Source organism: Ursus americanus, chromosome 5 (assembly GCF_024610735.1).
Source record: "Ursus americanus isolate L20-20 chromosome 5, mUrsAme1.1.p, whole genome shotgun sequence".
Taxonomy (NCBI): Eukaryota; Metazoa; Chordata; class Mammalia; order Carnivora; family Ursidae; genus Ursus; species Ursus americanus.
In genome coordinates this window covers 48122464-48149844 of record NC_142131.1, presented here as the reverse complement: position 1 = coordinate 48149844, position 27381 = coordinate 48122464, and the positions used below count along the sequence as shown (strand labels likewise).

The 27381-nt window shown below is 35.7% G+C and overlaps 1 protein-coding gene across 5 annotated transcripts in view; it reads left to right on the top strand.

Annotated features, from left to right (window-relative positions):
* The window catches only part of RBM27 (RNA binding motif protein 27), a 72777-nt gene that overhangs the window by 36406 nt on the left and 8990 nt on the right, over positions 1–27381 (top strand). For 2 of the 5 annotated variants that reach the window (XM_045794362.2, XM_087862157.1), the window contains exons 9-19: positions 686–850; positions 2479–2628; positions 5779–5923; positions 6562–6715; positions 9038–9334; positions 11016–11156; positions 16709–16828; positions 17756–17830; positions 17972–18136; positions 19315–19419; positions 19542–19733. In XM_045794362.2, coding sequence (XP_045650318.1) covers positions 686–850; positions 2479–2628; positions 5779–5923; positions 6562–6715; positions 9038–9334; positions 11016–11156; positions 16709–16828; positions 17756–17830; positions 17972–18136; positions 19315–19419; positions 19542–19733 — 1709 coding nt within the window. The remainder of the gene's footprint in view (positions 1–685; positions 851–2478; positions 2629–5778; positions 5924–6561; positions 6716–9037; positions 9335–11015; positions 11157–16708; positions 16829–17755; positions 17831–17971; positions 18137–19314; positions 19420–19541; positions 19734–27381) is intronic. The other 3 variants (XM_045794364.2, XM_045794363.2, XM_087862158.1) reach the window with 2 other exon arrangements.

The following is a 27381-nucleotide window of genomic DNA, read 5'->3' as shown; positions in this document are numbered from 1 at the left end:
CATTAATAAATGTGAGCACTAAATGTCCTTTCTTTCAAAAAGTGGTTCTTAATATTTGAGGTGATTTCATATATACAGTGGTTGGTCTTTGTAACTGGGGTTTTGTCCTTTTTTTCTTTGTACTTGTTACCCACGTGTTAAGGAGTAACAAGTTTTCATTATCTTGTTTAGTTTTTTCTTTTGAATATTTCTTATTCTCTATGAGGGTATGCTTGTGGTATGTGTGTGTGTGTTTTAATTTTTTTGATTTCTTTATTCTTTTTCTCTTAGATATGGGAGTAGTTTTGTGTGAACCTGAAATTATGTGAGTTTGAGGAGAACAGTTTTTGGTTTTGATGGGTATGACAGTCTTCAAAACTACATGTTTTTATTGGATACAAGTCTCTATATGAATAATAGCTCAGGGCACCTTTGTCTGATAGTGTGATATGGTTGACTGCACATTTCACTTCTATGACTATGCAGTCATACTACCTAATTCTTATTCTTTCTTTATACCTTAGTGCATCCTAACCGGTTGTATGTCTGTTTCTTGAGTTAGGAAGAATCTCAGTAATACGTTTCTCGACTGCCATTCCCATTGGTGTACTTTCTCTGTTCTTGGCTGAAGTCTCAGGAAGTACGGCATTACCTGAGAAGCTTGTGACTCTCATTGCCAGCTGCCCTCCTATTCTTTCCCCTGTAGGACAGCCCATGTACTCTCGTGAACATGGTGCTGCTGCATCTGAGCGACTTCAGTTGGGGACACCGCCTCCTCTGTTGGCAGCTCGTTTGGTGCCACCTCGAAACCTCATGGGATCCTCCATTGGGTACCATACCTCAGTCTCCAGCCCCACCCCTCTGGTCCCAGGTAAGCTTTGCTACAAATGGCCATCCACCTCTCTGATCTTTTTGTACCACAGCCTGCCAGCCTGAGTGGTGGCTGGCATCCTGATCTGCTGTCACAAAGTTCCATTAAACCTCTTAGGTAGTTTTCTTTCCTTTTCCTCTGCGTCTTTGATTTGTCCCTAGTGGTTGCAAGATGATGAGGCCTCCTGTGTGTCTGTTATCTCTGGTGTCCTCTATGTTGAGTTTTAGTGCCTCAGGAACAAAAGTCATGCTAGTTCTTTGAACTAATTTCTAATCCAGTAAATAGGAAGAGGATATTTGAATGTTTTCTAATCATTGATATATTTCAAGAAAAACTAGGTTAATTTTTTTTAAAACAAAACAAAAACATCTGATTTCTTGCTGATCATGGATGATTATGTCTCCCCCCGCCCCCCACCCCATGTATGGACTGGCTGTGTATAATGCAGTGGTATCTTGAAAACTCCCCCTCCCACCTACATGTACATGTTGAAGACCTGTGTGGAGTGCTTCGTGGGCGTCTCATGAGGTTTTTAACATTTCTTACTTTGCCCTTGGATTTCAGTTCATCGTAATTGACTTAAGGACTTTTAAGTTTCTAGGGGTTCTGTGTATTCTCGGGAATTATAGAACAAGGTCATTTGATTATGTAACTTCTTTAAAACTTCCTGCAGCTATAGGAGATTTTAACTATAAGAGATCTTCTGTCAAGACTACCAAGTGGTAACTGAAAACTTTTTTTATAATAATTTGCTGATCACCTACTTTGAATCACAGAACTGATTTGCCGTTAATAAGGATCTGAATGTCTCTTACCTTGTAGCTGAAACTTCATATGAACGCCATAGAGAATTTTTCCACTAAGAAAATAAAAAAGAGATGCAAGGACTTCTGAAGCACAGTGGGGAAAACCAGTGTCTTCACTTAATCTTAACCGTTCTTTGATTTTATGTAGGATGAAGAGGATATATACTGTTTAGAGATGAACACTCAGAATTTCTTTAACACTAACAAAATAGTTATTTAGCATTAGATTTTAAAAATTAAATATTTAGTTTTAGAGAAAACAAAGGGAATGTGATAAAAGGGACATTGATAAGGTAGTTGGTAGTAAGATCGTGATTACGTTTAGACATATAAAATTTATTTAGGTGTTGGAAATAAAGCATTTGAAATGTTTTATGTATGAAACCAGCTATTATATTTCCATTTTAAACTGTACATAACCAATAACCAAATTAGATTGATTTCCCCCTAATTAAGTGTACTTGGAAATTGGTGAGACATGGTAATTGAGGAAACTCAACCAGTCCTTTATATATGGTATTCATGTATGTGCATGTTTCTAGGATTAAGCGATTAATATAGAGGATAAAAATGGCTAGGTAAATGAATCTGGGAATATCTCCATAATTAAGCATGGATCTGTGTATCTGTATTTTGGGACAGGAGCATTTTCATTTCTTTCACTTCTAACAGGTATATCTATATACTGTAATTCAGATATATATGTATAGATTGATAAATTTGTTGAAGAAAAAATTCATTTTTGCAGTTGTTTATTTTATTAATGAGAAATTACTTAACTTCTCTCTGATTTGTTATGTGTCTTGTTTTGTTTTCCCCCAGATACATATGAACCAGATGGTTATAATCCAGAAGCTCCTAGTATTACCAGTTCTGGTAGATCTCAGTACAGACAGTTCTTTTCAAGAACACAGACACAGCGCCCAAACCTGATTGGCCTAACATCTGGAGATATGGATGCAAATCCAAGAGGTGGGACTGCCTCATACTTTCTTTGATGCTATTGTTATACAGGAGTTCACTAAATTTAGCAGTTTAGACCTCACTAAAGTTCAGAATTACTTACACATTGTCTTTTTGAAGAGTGCTATATAATTATCAAATAAATGTGTTTGAATAATTGTATCTCCAAATTTTATTTTAAAGCTATAATTAGGATATATTTAAAATAAAAATAATGCTTACATTTTTCATTGCTATTTTTGTAGACCTTTATGTTTTAGCTATTTACTGGGCACTATGTTAGATATTAGGTAAAGAAAGATGAAATGACATGGTCCCTTGCCCTCAAAGAACTGATCATTTAAGGGCCTCCTTTGTATTATAAGAGCTGTGCTTCACACTAATAACTGAGAATCTGAAACACTGCAATAAAATTATCATTTGATCTTTTTTGGTATTTGTGATTACAACCATATGTTAGGACCTTTGCAAAGCATAGTTAGAAAACTTTAAGGACTAAATGCAGAAAAATAAAATAAAGACTAAATGCAAGCATTTACTTTTATTTTTTTATTTTTTTAAAGATTTTATTTATTTATTTATTTGACAGAGAGAAAGACAGCCAGTGAGAGAGGGAACACAAGCAGGGGGAGTGGGAGAGGAGGAAGCAGGCTCCCAGCGGAGGAGCCTGATGCGGGGCCTGATCCCAGGGATCCGGGATCACGCCCTGAGCCAAAGGCAGATGCTTAACGACTGAGCCACCCGGGCGCCCCAAGCATTTACCTTTAATATGGGTTGATGTCCTTCTTTCTCCTCCCCTCAGAAAGGTTGGGCTAGAAAGCTTGATGACGTTCCATTTCTTCTTTCTTACATAGTTTGATTTGTAATATTTAATTTTAATTCAAATGACTGGCCATGGGCCATCCTGACAGTATTTTTCTGATTTAATTACATGGTGTCCATTTTCCTGTTCTTACCTTCTTTCCTGTCTTGCTTTTATTAACTTCTCTTTACTACCATTAATATCACTGTTACAGACTAACAGTTTTGTGTCAAGAAGAAACCAAATGCTTTTATATGTAGTATTATCTCTTGTATTCCTTTCCTGCAACTCCTTGAAAGTGGTACTATTTTTATTCTCTTTTTACAGATAAAGACACTGAGGGTTAGAGAGGTTAAAAGATCTTGCCCAAGGTCACACAGCTATTAATGACAGAACTGGAACTTGAACCCAGGCGTATCTAATTCTGAAGAATGTGCTTTTACCTTCTGTGCTATAATGCATAAATTATTACCAGATTACTTGAAATTAGTGGGAAGATCATATTCTCAGAAATTCATGTTTTCCTTTTGCCACTAGTCTGGTCTTTGTGTGCGTTCATGTATAGTAATTCATGGATAATCTCACTCAGAAGTCATGTGGTTTTTGTACAACAGGCTTGGTTTGTTGCGTTGGCAAGTCATTGAAGTTCTAGCTATGTATCTCTTTCCTTTCCTTATAAAACACTTCAGTAAAGAAAAGCACGAAGCAATGTTAAGAGGTCATCAAAAGTATTCTAGGGAAGATATAATGGCATTTCAAATTCTAGAATGCTTTATGCCATCACAATTGTTATCTGCATTGGCCTTCTAAAAACAAACGCCATAGAAGGTCAGAGATCATAGTGACTTTGTTCACGAACTTACACATAAGGTCTAATATAATTGTTGGAGCTGTAGCAGCTACTGAAGAAATACATGTTAAATGAGTGAGCTTGCCTCACAATTTCACTGTCACACAGTGAAATCCCCCGATCAGAATACAAATAATTTCATTATATTTATGTTGCTAAGTTTGATTGCTTGCCTGCAGTGATAATTGTTAGATCTCTCTTTGTAGTGTAATCATTTGTGGAGTGGTACTTTGGCACCACATAGATATCTAGCCCTACATGTTACTCTTTGCTGCTAGCTTTACTTTTGGTGGAGTTACTAAAGTTAAGGAGAATATTCAGAGTATGTCAGGCATAGATTGGTGTTAACTTACTTTTTTATTCAACACACCTCTTCCCACCCACAGATGAGCCATTGTAAGGTCAGTTAAAGTATTTTAGTTTTAAATGTTGTGAATGAAACATGCCAGTTTATAGTGTTGGCTTTGGATTTTTCTTCCAACGTTTGAGTTTTGAAAATTTTTAAACCTGCAAAAAAATCGAAGTACAATAAACATCTAAATACCTTCACTTTGGTTCACCATTTGTTACTGTGTTTGTCACCTTTGGGTGTGAGTGCTTGCTTGTATACATACACATTCTTCTCTTCCTCCTTTCTTCCCTTCTCCCTTCACATTTTTTTTTTCTTGAACTACTTGAAAGTGTGTTGTAGGGATTGTGCACTTTAGATCCTTTATTTTACATTCAGGAATAAGGTGTAGTCACATATAAGCACCGTATCTTTGCTGCACATAAGAAAATTATAATTGCTGCACATAAGAAAATATAATATCCTATCTAGGTGGACTTTTTATTGAATCACATCAGAATACAAATAATTTCACAGTATTTATGGTGCTAAATTTGATTGCTTGCCTGCAGTGATAATTGTTAGATCTCTCCTTTGTAGTGTAATCACTTGTGGAGTGGTACTTCGGCACCACATAAGTATCTTGTTTGGGCACCTGGGTGGCTCAGTGGGCTAAGCATCTGCCTTCAGCTCAGGTCATGATCCCAGGGTCCCGGGATTGAGCCCCACATAGAGTTCCCTGCTCACCCAGGTGGCCCAGAGCCTGCTTCTCCCTCTCCTCTCCCCCTCCCTGCAGCGCCCCCCCTCACTGTGGTGCTGCACGCGTGCTCTCTTTCTCTCAAATAAATAAAATCTTTAAAAAAATTTTTTTCTAAAAAAAATATCTTGTTCTGTAACAGTCTTTCACCGATTTATTTTTTTGCATCCATTGAGGATCCTTGCCTGAATTAGTTATTACATTGGAGTTGCCTATGACTTTTTAAACTTGGATGTTGTATTTTTTGAAAAAGGAGAAAAAGGCAGTTGATAATTTTTTCTTGCTGTTAAGCATTTCTGAAAAGGGATGGTAGTTTGGTGCTATTCACTGTGCTTTTTTAGCTTTTAGGCTAAATATTTTAATCATTTGAAATTCCCCAAGGACCATGCATTGTTAGTAATGTTAATTTTTGTTTTCAACAGCTGCTAACATTGTCATCCAGACTGAACCACCAGTTCCTGTTTCAATTAATAGCAACATAACCAGAGTAGTTCTTGAACCAGATAGCCGAAAAAGAGCTATAAGTGGTTTGGAAGGGCCACTCACAAAGAAACCTTGGCTGGGAAAGTAAGATAATTTGCTACTTAGTAACATCTAATTGGTGTTTTTGTTATTGTTGTGTGCATTAGTTAATTTGTAAAATTAAGAGCTGTCATTAATCAATGATTTTCAAACTATGTGTCTCAAAGTTAGGGTTCCCAGAGGCATCATTAGAACATCTTAAAAATGGAAGAGCTAACAGAATATTAATAATAGATATTAATAATTTGTATTTACTATATCTAGGCCTAGCCCAGTATTAAGAATTATTGAGACACTGGAAATGAGTAGTAAAGAGGAAAAACTCAACGTACTTTTGCCAAAGTTGGAAAACATGCCATTAAAAAAAATGATGTTCATTCCTTGCTTTAAAGTTAGACTCCTTGGTAATTGTTGTGGATCTTTGTACCATATGATTTTTTATCTCATTTGGGTCTTTTTCGTTTTGTCATCTTTTGCCATTCAGTCTTCTTTCTTTCTCTCTACAAGGAAGATGTGAAAATTATATAGTAATTTCTGAAGAATGTTAAGTATATTTCTCAAGAATGTAAGAATGTCTTACAGATGATGCTTTAATACACATAAACTTAAATTATTTGTTGACCTTTCTCGTGGCTAGGTGTAAGGTGGGGGAATTAATCAAGATCTATTAATATTCTTTTCAGGCAAGGGAATAACAGTCAGAGTAAACCAGGATTCTTGAGAAAGAATCAGTATACAAACACCAAATTAGAAGTCAAGAAAATCCCTCAGGAATTGAACAATATTACCAAGCTCAACGAACACTTCAGCAAATTTGGAACTATTGTAAACATCCAGGTAAATGTGGCTAGGTTGGTGACAGAATTAATGTGGTTTTATGCATCTTTGAAAATACTCTTACCAGTTCATTTTGCTTAAATGAGCCAGTAATTACTCTCATTATCTCTGCTAAGTGTTTTAAACTCCACTATATAGCTCGATACACAATTTTATGATGAAATTGTTAAGCTGAATTTGTATTTTTAAATGCATTTGTTTCTTATCCACAACTTCTTCTTGAAAGACACACAGGCTAGTTAGTGTATTTTTGTTCATAGTGTTATCTCTGGACAAATGACTTTTTAATCTGCTTTAGTATTCTAACTAGATAGGTGAGATTTTTGGTAATTTCTAAGATTGTAATTTTGTTTACTGAATGACTCTTATATTGCAGTGAAATAGTAATTGGTTATGGATGGTTCTAATCTTGAGAATTCTAGGCAGTATAACATGTTATCTAATATTTCATAAATTGTATTCTGCTGTCTCCAATTTATGAATTTGTGGTTGAGTGTTATGCTGTAATTGAGAGTATTTGGAAGGCCTCATTAATTTGCAGTTTCAGTTAGTCACCCCTGATGGTTAGTGTTGTCATCAAACCAAATGTGATTTATATAACTGAGTTTAAGAAAGTAGTACTAGGAAATTTGATATTTCAAAGAACTCAGAGAAATCTTTTTGAGAGATTTTTAAGCAGTTTTTTTGTCCCTGAGTGTAGTACATGTTTAATTTTATAGATGATTGGAAGTACATTAAACAAAAGTGAAAAAACAAATCACCTGAATCTCACTACTCTGCAATAATAGTTACTAATATTTTAATGAGAAGACATACTATATTTGTTTATATGGAAGAACACACATATGCACATATACACATGTTCTCCTTTTAAAAATACTTTACACACTTCAAGAATACAAAGTCATACCAAATGTCTCTGACTGCCTTTTTTCTCTTAAGATGTTTCCTAGGTCGTTATTGTTTACAGCATTTAGAAAAAATAAGATGGCTTAATGTAGTTTGGTCAGTGAGTCTCGTCCGATTTCCGTAACACATACCATAGACTGGGTGGCTTAAACAACAAAAACTTATTTCGGGGGAAGTCCAAAATCAAGGTGCTAGCCAAGTTGGTTCCTGATGAGGATTCTTTTTCTGCTTTGCCAGTCGCAACTTTCTTGCTGTCCTGGAGTTGTGGAAGGGGAGAGAGATCTCTTCCTCTTTCTATAAGGCCTCCAGTACCATCTGATCAGGCCCCCGCCGTTATGACCTCATTTAACTTTAATTACTTCCTAAAAGCCCTGTCTCCAAATGTTGTCACACTGGGGGGTTAGGATTTCAACATAAAAATTTGGGAGGGAGGTCATAAATCAGTCCCTAACAATAGGCCATAATTTGTTTACGTTCTTTGTTGTTGGGAATTTCTGTTGTTTTATTGCTTTATATAAAAACAATGCTGTGGTGAGCTTCCTTGTCATTGAACCTTCATTATTTTTTTATGATGCATTGCTGAATTAAAGGGAATTTTAAGACTTTTTATTTGAGCTGCCAAATTGTTCTCCAAAAGGGTTGTGCCAGTTGATACTCCCAAATGCACTGTATGAACCCTCATCAGCACTGTAATGTGGATCCATTAAAATTTTTTAGCCAGTTTCGTAAGTGAAAAATTATACTTGTTTTAATTTGCTTTTTTAAAATATGTTTCTTATATAGATCTTTTGCAGGTTTTATTTTTGGATGTGCCTGTTGTCTTTGCCCATTTTTTTTGAAGGCATTTACAATAGTGCTTTTCTAAGCCACTGCTTGTCATATATATTAACAGTTTTTCCATTCATCATTTAGTTTAGGGCATATTTGGATTGACAGATTTTAAAATTTTATGTGGTAGAATCTCCTGTTCTTTGTCTTTATGGATCCTACTTTTATAGGTATGCATAAAAAGGTTTTCCAAACACTCAGATTATACAGATGTCCACCCTTTTTTCTTCTGTGTTTTTATCAGGTGTTTTGTTTATTATTGTAAAATAGTTTCTTTTTCTGGAGTTTATTTGAATGTAAGATATCTGGGAGGGATCTAACAACTTTTCCCCAAGTGGTTAGGTAACATTACTAGGATTATTTATTGAATTATCTAATATTTAATATTCTTTTATGTATCATTTTGGAAAATATGCATATTATCTTTTAGAGGGATGAAGAACTTTATTTACAAAGCATTCAGAATGGATTTCAGCAGGCTCTTCCCTACTTTTGAATTATTGACTTCTTCAATAATTTATTTGCATTTAACTATTTGTTAATTTCTGTGGATTTTTTTGTTGATGCTTTTGTTTTTTCTTACAGGTTGCTTTTAAGGGAGATCCGGAAGCAGCACTCATCCAGTATCTTACCAATGAGGAGGCCAGGAAAGCCATTTCCAGCACTGAAGCAGTTCTAAACAACCGATTCATTCGAGTTCTGTGGCATAGAGAAAACAACGAGCAGCCAGCACTACAGTCTCCAACACAGCTACTCCTGCAGCAGCAGCAAACACTTAGTCACCTGTCACAACAGCACCATCATCTGCCACAGCACCTTCATCAGCAGCAGGTGCTGGTGGCCCAGTCTCCTCCCTCTACAGTACATGGGGGTATCCAGAAGGTAATCCACTGGTTCACAGAGGATGAGAGGTCCTCTAGTCCCATCTTCTATCTAGATCATTGTTTCTCAGTTTGGGTCCTTAGGTGATTTATGTTAAAGCCACTCAGTTTTATCTGCAGACAGTAGCATCTCCTCTCCTGAGAACTTACCAGACATGCAGTTTCTTGGACCTCACCCCACCTTACTCAGTCAGAATCACTGTGGTTGGGGCCTCAGCAAGCTCTCTAGATGATTCTAATGAACCGTAAAGTTAGACAAGTGCTGTTCTATTGGAATTAATTACCTGGGTACAAATTCCTGGGCCTTATCTCCCCTAACTTATAGAGTCAGTCTTTAGAATATGAGGCCCATAAATCTACATGTTTAAAGAAATACCCTTAGTGATTCTTCTCAACAGTAAAATGTAGTAACTGTCCACTACCAGACAACTCTGAATCTAGAACTTTTGCTTTGTTTTGTGTTAGAATCAGTCATCCGTTTACCCACTCTTCTGTCTTAATTTTTCCATGTAGAAAACTCTTAAAAAGCTCTTAAAACTTTTAAAACTGAAATGTAAGCTCCAAGAAAATGGGGATTTTGTCTATTTTATTCATTCTGTTTTCCATGCCTAAAACAAGGCCTGGCATGTATTGCTCATAATACACTTGAATGAATAGATGAAGGAAGGAAAGAACAAACTACCATGCACTAGAGCCATTCCAATATTGATGATAATCATAACCTTTTCCTGGGTGTTCTCTTGTTTCAGTTAAATGCATTCAGATTTTTAAAAAGGATATCTTACCGTACATAGTTTTAAGTCCAGTCATCATCCTTTTTATTTGCACCTAAGCCTGAATTTCTTTTGTCTATGTCCCACTTCATGTTAGAGCCCAAAGGTAAATGCTTCCCCTAGATGTTGACCAGGTGGTGTATAAAAGTGATACTGTCACCTTTGTGATCTATTAGACCCTGTTCTGTTATTGTTATAAGCTACCCTCAGTTAAAATCCCCAAATCCCTTAAAGGGAACATTTAAAAAATTATTAGAAATTTTTACCTGAATGAGCATATATAACATATAAGCATGCATATTTATCTGTATGAGCGTATATACATATATACATGCACCAAGCTACTATTATTTTTTTTTCTATGAATACTTTTTTTTTTTTAATGATTTTTTATTATATTGTGTCACCATACAGTACATCCCCGGATTCCGATGTAAAGTTCGATGCTTCATTAGTTGCATATAACACCCAGTGCACCATGCAATACGTGCCCTCCTTACTACCCATCACCGGTCTATCCCAGTCCCCCACCCCCCTCCCCTCTGAGGCCCTCAGTTTGTTTCTCATAGTCCATAGTCTCTCCAAGCTACTATTATTGATGTAAGCTACCATCAGTTAAAACCCCCAAATCCCTTAAAGGGAACATTTAAAAAATTATTAGAAATTTTTATCTGTATGAGCATATATGTATGCATTTTGTTATGACATTTTTCAGACATCCATAGAAGTATGGATAATAGCAATCATTTGTATATCTGCCACTTAAAAATAAAACCTTATAGATAATTGAAGCACCCTCCTTTCTCATTTCTTTATTTTCTTCCCCATGGTAATCACCCCCCTGAATTTGTATCATTCTTGGACATTTTAAAAACTTTTACCACGTATGTGTTTATTTTGTGTGTGCAGATGATGAGTAAACCACAGACATCGGGCGCCTATGTTCTTAACAAAGTTCCTGTTAAACATCGTCTTGGACATGCAAGTGGTAACCAGAGTGATGCATCACACTTATTGAATCAGTCAGGTGGTGCTGGAGAAGATTGCCAGGTACGTATTTCTATGATCCTCAGATATATTTAAAGCTGGTCAGTGACACAGAGAAATTAAGAAATTGACTTTCATCCAAATTTGTAATGTCTTGTTTCTTCAGTCAAGGTAAATGTGAGAGCTAACCTAAGTGTGGCAGGTATACTTCTCTAATTTCCATGATTCTGCCAGAAATAAGCTAGTTAAATTTTTTTCCTATTCAAAGCGAAGTAGGAATTTGAGAATTTTAGCCATTTGTTAATAGATGTCTTTCTTAGTCCATTTCTTTTCTTCTTTAAGTAAGAACATAATGAAGAAAATTCTGTCATAATCAGAAGTCAAACTTTGGAATATATTTTAAGTAGTTTCTTTGCTTTTAGGAATATATCTGTACAGTGACTTTCCACAATGGTGATTATTTCAAAGAAGACCTGAAAAATTCTGAAAAAGAACAAGGGGAGACTAGACGTATTAGACATTAAAAAATACTATGAAATCGGGGCGCCTGGGTGGCACAGCAGTTAAGCGTCTGACTTCGGCTCAGGGCGTGATCCCGGCGTTATGGGATCGAGCCCCACATCAGGCTCCTCCGCTATGAGCCTGCTTCTTCCTCTCCCACTCCCCCTGCTTGTGTTCCCTCTCTCGCTGGCTGTCTCTATCTCTGTCGAATAAATAAATAAAAATCTTTAAAAAAAAAAAATACTATGAAATCTGTATAACCATACTGGCACATGGATAGACCAGTGGAACAGAATAAAAGACGAGAAATAGACTCACTTGAAAATAGGAATTTTTAGATGTCAAAACAGTATCTTAGGTCAATGGGGAAAGTATGGACTTTTTGGTAAATGGTCTTTGGGTAACTGGATAGCCATATAGAAAATATAAAATTAGATCCATTTTAAAGATTACATAATAAACTAGGATAATTTCTGAAAAGATCTGAGATTTAGATGCCAATGGAAATGCTAAATGGTACAACCCCCATGAAAGCAAATTTGGCAGTGTCTGGCAAAATTATGTATGCATTTTTTCTAAACCAGTAATAATCCTCCTCAGAATGTATGCCAAAAGTACATTTGTTAAACTATGAAAAAATGTACATACTAGGCTACTAATTGTAGACTCCTTATAATAGCAAAAGACTGGAAACAACCCAGATGTCCATCTCTAGGGGACTAGTTACTTAAAATGTAGTAGTACATTCATAGAACAGTGTATGTGCAACTTTACAGTGGAATGAGGAGTAGTATCTTCATATGAACCATGTGGTGATCATCAGGATATATTAGGTAAAAAAGTAAAATGGAACAAAACATATATAGTCAGCCCTGTTAGTCTAAACAAGTAGGTCCAATGAACACATATTAAGTATTTGCTTATTAACAGAAACAAAAATTTCTGAAATTAACTAAAAAATTTTTTTTAATTCCTAAAATTTAAGTCTTGGTGATTATGGTAAGGATAGAAGAAACTAGACAGCTTTGACTATGTTTTGTTTTGGAGATTTGTCTTGGAACCATGTAAATGGTGAATGCGGTTATAAAATAAAATGAAAAAAGTCATCTCTAAAAATTAAAAAGAAAAATGAAACAAATGAACTAATGTTTACATAAAAGGTACTTTTAGTTACTTGACTATATATTCGTAGTGAGATAAACCCTGAAGACAAAAAGCAATTTTTAAAAAATATTTGAGAGAGAGAAAGTGTGCATGAGCGTGAGCAAATGGCAAGGAGGGGCAGAGAAAGGGAAGCGAAACCCAAGCAGACTATGCACTGAGCATGGAGCCTGACTTGGGGCTAATTCCCATGACCCTAAGATCACGACCTAAGCAGAAACCAAGAGTTGGACACATAACCAACTGTACCACTCGGGTGCCCCACAAAAAGCAATTTCAAAAAGTATTTTTCAGCAATCATGTTGTTGCCAGTGTTGGTATTCTGAAACTGGTTTGTGAGCATTGTAGGATAAATCAAATGAAGGATTATATTGTCACTGACAACTGAGATTTTTAGTGTGGTTGAAAAGAAGTGTACGGTAGGTGAGATAAGTAAAAACACTGTAGTCCTGCTTTGAATTGAAAGTATGGTTGATCCTTGAACAACATGGATGTGAATTGTGCCAGGTCCACCTGAACATGGGTCTTTATTATTTATTTATCTACCTATTTATTTACTTATGGTTTTATTTAAATTCAAGTTAGTTAACATACAGTGTATTATTAATTTCAGGGTAGAATTTAGTGATTCATCAGTTGCAGTTAACACCCATTGCTTATTACATCAAGTGCCCTCCTTGATGTCCATCACCCTGTTACCCTACCCCTTCACCCACCTCCCCTCCAGCCCCCCTCAGTTTGTTCTCAGTAGTTAAGAGTCTCTTATGATTTACTCCCTCTTTGTTTTTATATTATTTTATTTTTCCTTCCCTTCAGTGTTCATCTGTTTCTTAAATTCCACATATGAGTAAAATCATATTTGCTTTTCTCTGACTGACTTATTTTGCTTAGCATTATATATTCTAGTTCTTTCCACATTGTTCCAAATGGCAAGATTTCTTTTTTTTTTTTTGGTGGCTATATACACACACACACACACACACACACACACACACACACACCCACACACCTTTATCCATTCATCCATCAGTGACATCCGGGCTCTTTTAAACATGGATTTTTAAAGTAATTACAGTAAAGAGTGTAAATGTATTTTCTCTTATGATTTTCTAAACAATTTCTATAGCTTATCTTGTAAGAATACAGTATATAACATACAAAATATGTGTTCACTGTTCATGTTATCAGTAAGGCTTCTGGTCAACAGTAGGCTATTAAGTTTTGGGGGAATCAGAAGTTAAATATGTGAATTTTTGACTGTGGGACAGGGGGTTAGCACCCCTTAACTCCTGAGTTGTTCAAGGATTAACTGTATTGATACAAATTCAGATACCATTTTATCTTAAAAAACAAGCAATAAAAAACTCTAGAACATTTCTTAATTCTGCTCACTGAAAAGATCTAGAAATAATAGTATTTCCAAGGGTAATGACCCCCTGCCCCCTCCCAAGCACTCAGAGGAGCCAGGGGTTCTTGAAGAAATGGCTTTCCCCAGATCTGGGACTGACAGTGTTCCAGATGACCCTAGAATATTTTATCCAGCCAGAAAATGAAGTTGTCAGAGATTTCTAGAGTCCTGTCAAAGAATGAGAAATTGTCATAAAGGTTCTAGATCTACTCACTAATTTAAAGAAAATTCTAGGACAGCAGAGCATGTTACCAGGGTATCATAGAATTCTGTGGCAAATACTGCAGGATGAGTAACATGGTTTCTTCAACAATTTGCAAGGAAAAGAAAGCAATGGGAAATGAAATAGTATTAAAGGAGACTTGAAAGAGATATAACCAGTTGCAGTAGATGGACCTTAATAGATCCCATTCAAATGGGAAAAAAAATGTTTAGAAATTTATAATACAATCTTAGGATGTGAATATCTAATCACATCTATCTTTTAAGTGTGATGATGGTATTGTGGTTATCTTTAAAAGGGGGGGTCCTTACCTTTTAAAGATACAACTGAAATATTTACTGATAAAACAACATGGTATGAATGTGGAGTTGGGGATTTAAGTAAAACAAGATTATAGGAGTCTCCGCTTATCTGCAGGGGATACTTTCCAAGACCCACAGTGGGTGCTTGACACCACAAATAGTACCAAACCCTAAATATATATATATACACTGTGTTTTTTCCTGTATATCCCTACCCAAAATAAAGTTTAATAGGCACAATGAGATGAGTAACAATAATAATAAAATGGAACAGTTCTAATAATATACTTTAATAAAAGAGAGGTCGCTCTCAAAATATTGTACTGTACTCATCCTTGTTCATGTGATGAAGTGAAATGATAAAATAAAATGACTACATGATAAGGGAAAGTGAGGTGAGTGATACAGGCATTGTGACGTAGTGTTAGGCTACTAATGACCTTCTGATGAGTCAGAGGGTCATCTGTTTCCAGACCGCAGTTGACCTCACGTAACTGAAACCATGGAAAGCCAAACTGTGGATAAGGGGGAACTACTGTTTTTTGTCCTGATAATTGTTGGTGCTTGGTGATAGATACATCAAATTGGTAATACAACTCTTTTGTTTCAAAAATTCCATTATAAAAAGATACCAAAACAAAGACAATTACAGATTTTGGAAGTCAGACAGCCCCGACTAACTTGACCTGCCTCTTACTAGCTGTATTAGATAACTCAGGAACATTGGTTTCCTTTTCAGTAAGTTGAGTTGCTGTGAGAATTGAAAATTTTCATGTTGGTAAAGCATGGTTACCTTTTCAATAAATTGAGTTTCTACGGGGATTGAAAAATTTCGTGTTAGTGAAGCAAGGAAGGAGAAGTGTTTAATGCATGCTAAGTGCTCAGTAATTTGTAGGTGTTGCCATTTTTATTTTAATAAATAATAACATGAATTTCAGCTATGTAGGGTTCCTACAGTACTTCAGAGACTCTTGTGTAGTTAAGGTAGCTTAATTTTGAGGACAGTTAACTATTGTACGGTTGAGAGAAGTTTTGTATTTGGTTCTGAATATTTAATGATGTTTACACAATTGAATTTTCTGTGAATTTCTCAATTATATTCTGTGTCCTTTATATCATATATTTAATTAAAAGATAAAAGAGGAGTGTATGTTAGGAAAGACTTGTACCAGAGAGATTGTACTGTACCATGTCGTTCTGCCGTTCCTTAAGGGAAGACTAACTGGAGAGTGGTCTGTTCAGAAGGGGAAAGGAATCTAAATACCAAACCTGGCATAGTAGAGATGACCACCACTTTGCTCAGATCTGTGAGCTAACTGCTTGTCTTATGTTTTATTATAAATTCATGTAGCATTTGATTAAATATAAGAAGATTATGATTACAAAGTACCTTAATCCTGTGTTAGGTGATTTGGAGGGAGGGTTTAAGGAAACAGGAGTAATTCTGTGATCAGACATCTTAATTAGTCTTAACCTAGAAGGAGGGAAAACTAGAGGCTAAAGCTATAATGGGTAAAGAAGCTGCAGTCATTCCTGTTAGGTTAGAGAGATATTTAGTCGTTTTTACTGTTTAGATTATATTCCTCTTTTTTGTGTCTGTTCAGTCAATGGAGTGATCTTGTTTTTGTCTTGACCCATCCTGGTCCCAAAAGTGGCCTTGTTGGAGGTTGATACTCTGTGAAATTGTTTAACGGGACAGTAAGGCCTCACTCAGAGTAGTTGGCCAGCTCCTGTATACAAGGGGCTGCAGTTCTTTTTCTCTCAATTAAAAAAATACAAAGAGAAGAGGAGTAATGTAATTGCATTCCAAAACACAACATTTTTGCTAAAATTAATTTTTGTTTTTATATTTGAGTGACAGTCGAATTTATGTATACATAAAAAACTCGTTTTGTAAATGAAGTTTTTAAATGTAAAAAAAAATTTTAACTCCTGAAAAAAACCAAATACATGCAGTCTTTCTAAAAATTTACTTGAAAACCGTTCTAAAATTTAATTTAATTATATTTGTGTTTCATAGATATTTTCAGCTCCAGGCCATCCAAAAATGATTTACAGCTCCTCAAACTTAAAGACACCTTCAAAACTTTGTTCAGGGTCTAAATCTCATGATGTTCAAGAAGTTCTTAAAAAGAAGCAGGTAACAGCCTTGATTCTAATTTCCTTAAAGAGGAAACGACCCATTGAATTCTTAAGTGATTATGTTAACACATTTGACTAGTTCATGTTGTTATGGAACTACATTTAAATGTTTATTTAGCTGCTTCTTGATGCAGTGTACATTTGGAAAAAAAAAAAAGATGAACAGACAAAAAACTATTTTGCAGTTGCCTTTCAGCACAAGGAAAGAATTTTTTCCATATAAAAATAAACAACACTGAGTTGTCCTGTTTGTTTTTCCTCCAAGGTAAAGAAGTAGAGAGTTTTATTTCATTATTTCCTCTTTTAATTCCTCTCTTGCTTTGTAAGTTAGACAGTGTTTCACATAAAGTAAAACATTTATGTAGTAGTTATTCATATGACTCACTTCTGAGTTTCCTTATCTTTTTAGATTTAAACTCATATAAGAGTTTTTCAACTAAAATAGATATTTATATGTATTGTCTGAGTATAATTGGAGATTTGATTAACAGAGAGGGGTGAGAGGCAATATTTTCTTGGCAGAAATCCATAGAATTTGCTATGACTTCTGTTCTCTATCTTCGTCTCACATTTTTTAAACTTTAAACTTGAAAAATAAGTATTGACTTATTACACTGGAAAGTGAAAACAGCTCTTGTTTTTCTTCATAAATATATTCACATCATTCAAGTGAATATAAATGTCATAGATACAGTGTTTAGTATTTTAAATATTTTTTAAAGTACAGTTATAAATATAAACTCTTATACAGAAAATATATTTAAAGGTTTCATCTCTGGTTTCAGCTGTTTTTTGATTAGGAGCAAAATTTTTCTTGTAAAGCATAGGGATGACCCAGAAGAAATGAGTTGGTCTTTTTTCAAATGCATGCAAATGTTGGCAAATTTCATTATCCGTTAGTAACTTTTTTAATCTCTTCATATAGGAAGCAATGAAGCTACAACAAGACATGAGGAAAAAGAGGCAAGAAGTGCTAGAAAAACAAATAGAATGCCAGAAGGTAAGACAAGAGCTCATTATTTGCCTGCTGGAATTGATGGATACAATGGATTTTACAAAGATACCCTCAGAGTAAAGTTTATAAGGGTTATTTATATTAAAACTTACTAAGTGTAGTTTCACTTTTTTGTTTATTTTATAGATGCTAATATCTAAGCTAGAAAAGAACAAAAACATGAAACCAGAAGAGAGGGCAAACATAATGAAGACTTTGAAAGAGCTTGGTGAAAAGATCTCACAATTGAAAGATGAATTAAAAACATCTTCTGCAGTCTCCACACCATCTAAAGTAAAGACAAAAACAGAGGTATCTATTTGCATTTTCCATTCAGCATAGGATTATTGAACATCTCTTTATGTGCTTGGCTCTTTGAAAGTACATTGGAACCCTTAGGTAGCTAATAGTCTAATGGGGAGACAATTAGAGTAACTTTTTTTTTTAATGTTTCTATGTATTCTGTGTACTCTCTTTGAAAGAGATGCTAATACCCTCTTTGAACAAAGATGTGTTTTTTAACTGGATTTTTAAGTCCCTTTCCTGAAGATGAATTGCTAGAGTGATGGCAAAAAAAAGAAAGGTGTATTTTCCTGTTTCATGAATTTTCTAATATTGTAGTACAGTGGAACCATCTCTTAATATACAGAAGGTATCATTGGCTTTATATAGGTAAAAATGTGGCATTCTGTTGAAAAGATTAATCAGAAATTCTAGATCCACTTAAGTCTAATTTTGTTAATTGCCATTTGTTTCCTGACCCTGGGAGAATACTTGCTGTACACAGTGGTTCCATTATGCCACAGCTCTGAATGAAATTTTAGATTAATTTCTGGCCGTTTGAGAACTCAGAATAATAAATTTATCAGATATATAGAATGCAAATTTTTATGTACAATATTATAATACGTTTGAAATTCTCGTTCTCTATTACTGGAGGAATATAAAGTAGTTCATCAAGATTGCTTTGAAAAAAAATTGTTATTGAAATGCCCCCCAATTATAGAAGGAATACATACACGTTTTAAAAATTAAAGAGTATGTATATGGGGGGGGGATTCTCTCACAGTCATGCCATCTAAAGACGGATAGTACATCAAAAAAAGAATGGCAATAGTTGTTCAAATCTGAAAGCAATTATGTAGCTATTATTTATGTTTTTACCATTAATGAATATTTCCTACGTATTTTGTCTGATTGTGTTTCATTTATGACTCCTTATTATTAGAAAATTATTCTCAGCTCCGTCTTCTCAGTTGACTGTTTCCAAGGTCTGATTTTTAGTCCATCTTAAGCAATAATGATGCTTATTATTGTTACTAATGTCAGTATACACTCTGTGTGTTTTTGCACAGTTAACCTTCCCTAAAACACTCAGGTTTATTGCATCCTTTTATTCTCAATATAATATTCTGAATAAGGTCTTAGACGTTATCTAACAAATACTTTTTTTTTTTAACAAATACATTTTACTCTTAATTTTTCCAAAGGCTCAGAAAGAACTATTAGATACTGAACTGGACCTTCACAAGAGGCTATCCTCAGGAGAAGACACAACAGAGTTACGGAAAAAACTCAGTCAGTTACAGGTTGAGGTGAGGTTTAAGAGAAGTTACCCACTACATTTAACACCTCAAATAATACTTTTTTCTTTCCTCTGTTTTCCAAGGTTCAGTCTGACAGTGTATATTATATTTTACTTTTTGTTGTTATTCAGGCTGCACGATTAGGTATTTTACCTGTGGGTCGAGGAAAGACTATGTCGTCTCAAGGTCGAGGAAGAGGCAGAGGCCGTGGAGGAAGAGGAAGGGGCTCACTGAATCACATGGTGGTGGACCACCGCCCCAAACCACTAACAGTTGGGGGATTCATTGAGGAGGAGAAAGATGAATTACTTCAGCATTTCTCAGTAAGTTTTTAAAGTAGACAGATGCCGACTTTAAAAGGACTGTATTCAGCATTTTCTTGCTGCATTCTGCATAAGTATCATGTTTTATAGATTAGAATATCAAGTTGTAAAAGGCGTATTAACAAATTCTTATTAATATATTTGAAGGTCAAGAAGCAGCTTATGCTTTGTAATTCCATAACACTCCACATAAATGCGTTTGTAGTGACAAGTTGTTCCCAAGCAAATATTTGATTTTTTGTTTTTAGGGATATTACATGGTTTACCAAGTGTTTATAGTCAGTAAGTGAAAATAATCTGGGACGAAGGCAGAATTCAAAGGAAGAATTTATTAGAATAAGAGACATGTATTGTTATATTCTGTATACAGTGGGAAACACTTTTAGATAAACATGCAAATAGAGATTTGTTACAGGTAACTGTCTTTAATTTGCTCCTTAAACAGAGTATATCCTCTTTCCACTCACTCATTCATTTAATAAATATTGAGTGTTACTTGTGCTAGAGTGTTTTCATACATGATCTCATTTAAATAACTGTATAAAGTGCATGTGAAATTCCATGTGTACAGTTGAGAAAACAAAAGTTTAAAGCTTAAGAGTAAACCAGCCAAGATCATACAGTTAGTTAAGCGGCAAAACCAAGATAAAAATGCACACAGTTGACATCTGGAATCCCTATTCCTCAAACAGCTTTTTTGAGAGAAAACATTTTCAGCTGTATTTATTTTTATTTTTGTATTTTTTATATTTTTAGAGAGTGAGCAGGTGAGCATGAGTTGGGGGGAGGGGCAGAGGGAGAGAGAGAGAGAATCTCAAGCAGACTCCATGCCCAGTGCACCGCCCTACACAGGGCTCGATCCCACGACCGTGAGATCATGACCTGAGTTGGATACTCGGGGCGTCTGGGTGGCTCAGTCGTTAAGCGTCTGCCTTCGGCTCAGGGAGTGATCCCAGGGTGCTGGGATCGAGCCCTGCATCAGGCTCCCTGCTCTGCTGGGAGCCTGCTTCTTCCTCTCCCACTCCCCCTGCTTGTGTTCCCTCTCTCACTGGCTGTCTCTCTCTCTGTCAAATGAATAAATAAAATCTTTAAAAAAAAAAAGAGTTGGACGCTCAACGGACTGAGAACTGCCCCCATTTTCAGCCCTATTACATGTTAAAGATGGTGAAGGAAATCTTAAAGAGCAGGACTTCACTCTCTGTCTCTTATTAGTATGATGCCCCCTAATCCTTTTTCACCCTGACGTTTAGAGAATAGTGGGTTGTTAAAGTGTCCAGATTTGAGAGCTGTGTTGGCTGCATTCTGTTCACTCTTGAGCCAGTTTCTTTGACCAGTCTGACCAATATATACATATTTTTTTGTAAACTGGGAGACTAGCTTTAAAAGTGACTTTTGAGTAAGTATGGTGAGCAGCACTACATGTGTGCAGGGTATTCTTGTGGAGGCTGGGTGAATGTTGATTTTCTTTTGATGTTGAGTATATAAAATTAATATTTCCTTGCCAAATAAGTTGGGCATTTAGACCCATTATGAGCTCTGGTGAGGCAGTACTGAAGTAAAGCAGAATTGTTGTAAATTTGAATTTGCAAGAAGTTCTAGTTAAAAAAATGAGGTAATCTTTGTGTAGGAGGCTGCATGTTGAATCTTGAGGGTCTCTGGAGACGATATGCAGATTTTTAGCCCAGAACTCATGCTTACATGCATCTCTTTGCTTCCCATAAGTAGGATCATTCTAGAGCATATGATAACCAATTTTCATGTACATATATTGGATAAGTCTGAAATACGGCATTTGGTTTGTGGAAAGGGGCATGTCCAGGCATTTGGTTAAGGACCAAACAAAGCCAATGGAGTTGAGGTAACTTCAAGAAGGAGACATTTCCATCAGTTTTGATGGTGTTTTGTTGTTTTTTGTTTTAACATGGTGCTGTTAGACAGTCTTGAGTACTAGAAACACACCCTAGTAATGGATAATTGGGCAGTGTAGTATGCTTTCTTTGAAAGAACTACAGAAATATATATGCCTAGACAGTATTGTAAATAGATTTAGCAAACATAAAGGTAACTCTTCTTTGAGGTATTTTATATCCCACAAAGGCAAAAGTAAAATGGGTATTTTCAGTATTCTTTTACTCTCCTTAATGATTGTGAAAGGATCATGGATGAACCATATGAAAAGATGGTAGATGGGTTTTAGTGAAGCTCTTTTGCAGTATGAGGACCTAATTCTGGAATCCTCCAGTTTATTCCTGTATCCAGTAATCTGCTTCTAAGAATTTATCATAAGGGAATTATGATTGTATGCAAGTAATAGCTCTAAGGATGCTTAGTATAGCACTCTTTGTATTAGTAAAGAGGGAACAATCTAAATTCTCAGTGGCATTTTGCTGCTATTGAAAATATCTTTTTAGGGGGCGCCTGGGTAGCGCAGTCGTTAAGCGTCTGCCTTCGGCTCAGGGCGTGATCCCGGCGTTCCGGGATTGAGTCCCACACTGGGCTCCTCCGCTGGGAGCCTGCTTCTTCCTCTCCCACTCCCCTGCTGTGTTCCCTCTCTTGCTGTCTGTCTATCACATAAATAAATAAAATCTTGAAAGAAAGAAAGAAAGAAAGAAAGAAAGAAAGAAAGAAAGAAAGAAAGAAAGAAAGAAAGAAAGAAAGAAAGAAAGAAAGAAAGAGAAAGGAAAGGAAAAGAAAAGAAAAGAAAGAAAAGAAAAGGAAAGGAAAGGAAAGGAAAGGAAAGGAAAGAAAAGGAAGGAAGAAAATATCTTTTTAAAGAATAATGACATGACAAGCAGAGAAAGACAATTATATGGTTTCACTCATTTATGGAACATAAGAAATAGGAAGATTGGTAGGAGAAGGAAGGGAAGAATGAAGGAGGGGTAAACAGAAGGGCGAATGAACCATGAGAGACTGTGGACTCTGGGAAACAAACTGAGGGCTTCAAAGGGGAGGGGAGCGGGGAATTGGGCTAGGCCGGTAATAGGTATTAAGGAGGGCACATATTGTATGGTGCACTGGGTGTTATATGCAAATAATGAATCATGGAACATTACATCAAAAACTAAAGATATACTGTATGGTGACTAACATAACATAATAAAGTATTAAAAATTAAAAAAAAAAGAAGAAGAATGACATGAGAAAATGCTCAGGATTGACTTTTAGGTTAAAAAAAGGTAGGATACAAGATTATACATAAACTTGGAATGAAAGTCTATTAAATTTATATTTCTGGGTTGGCAGAATTAAAGTTTTTTCATTTTTTTCTTTCTGAGGACCTATTTGCTTTCCAAATGAACATATACTACTTTTTAAGTTAGTCTTTTTAACATCACGTTTACATTTAGGATGAAATATTAATTTTTTTTTTAAGATTTTATTTATTTGAGACAGAGAGAGTGCACGCAAGCGGGGACAGAGGAAAAGGGAGAAGCAGACTTCCTGCTGAGCAGGGAGCTGGTCGCAGGGCTCGATCCCAGGACCCTGAGATCATGACCTGAGCCAAAGGCAGATGCTTAACTGACTGAGCCACCCAGGTGCCCCAATATTAGTATTTTTTAAAAAAAGATTTTACTCATTTATTTGAGAGAGAGAGAGCAAGATAGTGAGCAAGCACAAATGGGGAGGAACAGAGGGAGAGGGAGAAGCAGACTCCCCACTGAGCAGGGAGCCCGACGCAGGGCTCGATCCCAGGACCCTGGGATCATGACTTAAGCAGAAGGCAGGTGCCTAACCGACCAAGCCACCCAGGCACCCCATATTAGTGTTTTTGTACTGTATATTTTAAAACCAAATTAGAAGATATGTGTTAATGTTGGTCTTTTAGATCCCAGATGATTATATAAAACTTATATGTAAATTGAAGTACTTACATATTTAAAATACAGAATATATTTAACATACAATGAAAACTATAACATAAAACATCTTATATAAATATTTTAAAGATTTTATTTATTTATTTGAGAGCACACTCGCATGCACGTGGAGAAGGGCAGAGAGAAAGGGAGAGGGAGAGAGAATCTGAAGCAGACTTCTCACTGAGTACGAAAGCCCAACTCAGGGCTTGATCCCATGACTGTGAGATAGTAACCTGAGCTGAAACCAAAAGTCAGACGGTTAACCAACTGAGCCACCCAGGCACCCCTATATATAAATATTTTAATAGCATATATCAGAGATCAGATTTTTTCTATAAAGGACCAGATAATAAATATTTTAGGTTTTTGTGGACTATATACAGTCTCTGTCATGTTTTCTTCCACCTCTTCCTTCGCCTGCTCCTCCCCCTCCCTCCTCTTTTTTACTTTATTTTTAAAAATTTTTTTTTAATTTTTTATTTAGGTAATCTGTACACCCAGTATGGGGCTCTAACTCAGGACCCTGAGATCAAGAGTTACATGCTCTTCTACCTGAGCCAGCCAGGTGTTCCTCTTTTCATGTTTTTTAAGATTTTTTTTTTTTTTTTTTTTTTTTTTGAGAGAGAGAGAAAGAACACACGTGGGGGTAGAGGCAGAGGGAGAGGGAGAAGCAGGCTCCCCATTGAGCAGGGTGCCTGATGCTGGGCTAAATCCCAGGACCCTGAGATCACAACCTGAGCTGAAAGCAGATGCTTAACCAACTGAGCCACCCAGGCGCCTCTCTTCTTTTTCACTCTTAATAACCTTTTAAAAACATTAAAATTATTCTTAGTTCACAGGCTATCAAAAACAAGTTGCTGGGCCACATTTGGCCTGATGACTATAGTTTGCAAAGAGATGGTATGTGTTATCTTATTACTTTATATATTAAGTATTTAAGTTAAAAAATATGAAATAGTATTATGTAGCATATAAAATAGAGTTTTATGTATTTTAAAGGTACAATCAGTGACTCTGGAAAAAAAACTTTAAAAAAAGAGTCCTTATTTATATATCTTTCATTTGACAGAGATCTGAGGATATTAAAGACCTTTATGAAGAATTCCCTCTAAGTATTTTAATGTTAAACTTTAGGTCAGAAGATGAAAATTTTAAGTCATAGAGCCTTGCTTGAGGGCACAGACAGGACAAAAACTAAGGCACATTCTTTTGCCCCTGATTAAAGAGGTTTGGTGAGTTTCAACAGAAAAATTACTTAAACTAAATGTTTGGAATACTTGAACTGCACTTAGTCATTTTCAAGTAGTATGCATCAATTGCAAGATTTTTGACCTGTGGTAGTGTGTTTTAGCTGTTGCACTCAATGATACAGGGTGGAGCTTGATTTTTTTTTTTCTTCTTCCTGATCATTAAAGTAATACATGCATCTCAGAATGTGTTTGGCTGCAAGTAAAACATGAATAACTTGGGAAATGTGAACATTTATTTTCTTTCTTTTCAAGAAATCCAGAGGTAGGGAGGTTTTAGGTTTAATTTATTCAGAAACTCAGGCACACAACTTCTTTTCATATTTCTCTTCTAGTATCCTAGTATGTTGGCTTTTGTTCTTAGGCCTTTTTCTTCATGATATGACACCAGGATGTCTGCAGCAACCACAAACCTCATGGCCTCTAAAAAGAACGTCCAAAGGCAGAAAACAGTACCTTTCTTATGACATTTTTTAAACTTATGAGATAACCTTCCCAGAAAGTATCCCTGCCTCAACCCTCACCTTCCATGCCCAATATGCACCACTCTCACTCAGCACTCATGCCCTCTTGTGTCTTAGCCAGAATTGTCACTTACCCATTTGTAAGCTAATCCCCGGTGGAGGAAATCATTACCGTGATTGAATTAGTCAGTCATAGTTCCATATGCCAGTTAGCTAGTGATAAAAATCAGGATCAATTAGAATGGAAAGACATTAAGTAGTTCTTCTTGGTTTAGACAACTAATACAATGTCTTTTTTTTTTTTTTTTACAGTTTTATTTAAATTCCAGTTACTTAACATACAGTGTAATACTATTTTCGGTGTACAGTATGGTGATTCAACACTTCCCAGTGCTCATTCATGACAAGTGTGCTCTTTAATCCCCACCACCTACTTCACCCATACCCCACTCACCTCCCATCTGGTAACCATCAGTTTGTTCTCCATAGTTATGATGAGTCTGTCTCTTGGTTTGCTTCTCTCTCTCTTTTTTTCCTTTTCTCATTTGTTTTTTTTCTTCAGTTCCACATATGAGTGAAGTCATACGGTATTTGTCTTCCTCTAACTTACTTTGCTCAGCACAGTACTCTCTAGTTTTATCCGTTTCATTGCAAATGGCAAGATTTCATTCTTATAGCTAAGTAATACTCCGTTGTGTGTCTGTGTGTACACACAACACATCTTTATATGTTCATCCGTTGGTGGAACTTGGACTGTTCGTATAATTTCGCTGTTGTAAATAATGCTACTATAAATGTCAAGTGCATGTATCCCTTTGAATTAGTGTTTTGTATTCCTTGGGTAAATACCCAGTAGTGTGATTGCTGAAGTAGTTGTATTTTCAGGGGGCAGAGGTGTGGTTATATTTTTAACTTTGTGAGGAACTTCCATACTCTTCTTCACAGTATACTGCCCTAGTTTACATTTCCACCAACAGTGCAAGAGGCTTCCTCTTTTACCACATCCTTGCCAACACCTGTTTCTTATGTTGTTGATTTTAGCCCTTCTTATGCCATTCTTATCATCATCCCTGATGATAAGTGATAGTGAGCATCTTTTCATGTGTCTGTTGGCCATCTGGATATCTTCTTTGGAGAAATGTCTACTTTTGTCTTTTGCCCATCTTTTAATTGGATTATTTGGTTTTTGGGGGGTGTTGAATTTTATAAGTTCTTTATGTATGTTGGATACTAACCCTTTATCGGATATGTCATTTGCAAGTATCTTCTCCCATTCTGTAGGTTGCCCTTTAGTTTTGTTGATTGTTTCCTTCATGCAGAGGCTTTTTATTTTTATGTAGTTCCAGTAGGGTTTTTTGGTTTTGTTTTTGTTTTCTTTTTTGCTGTTATTTCCCTTGCCTCAGGAGACCTATCTAGAAAAACATTGCTACAGCTGATAGCAGAGAAATTGCCCTGCTCTCTTCTAGGATTTTTATGGTTTCAGGTCTCACATTTAGTTCTTTAATCCATTTTAAGATTATTTTTGTGTTTGGTGAAAGAGAATGGTTCAGTTTCATTCTTTTGCAAGACAGTGTCTTCTGTGATGTTCATTGAAGAAAACTTGGAAAACATTTGGTTACAGAAAGAAGAAAACAACTTGAAGTACCTTAGATTCTTTTGACAGGAATGTTTAGTTTTCATAAAAGTTTTATGTGTACATCGTTTGAAGAGTCAGTGAACTTAATAGAGTTGTTAAACATTCTCCTATTCTATTTCTCTTCATTTTCTATTCTTTAAGGATGTCTACTTTTAAAGTGTTTAGCTGATTTTTGGGGTGTTTTTTCATTTTTAAATCGATTTTACTGTTAACTTCTTGATTTTTAAATTGTAAGCATTATGTATTGACATTAATCCTTTTGCTTTTTGGCTCCCCAGTTTTTTGGCTGTGTTATATTCTCTCCTATTTTCTCTTTTCTTATGGATTTTTACCTTTAAAAAATAAATCACTGTAGTATCATGGCATACTGTGGATGTAATGCAGTCTTCTATCTGTAGCCAAAGAGCATTTTGAGTCTTAAAGTAAGAGATTTAGAAG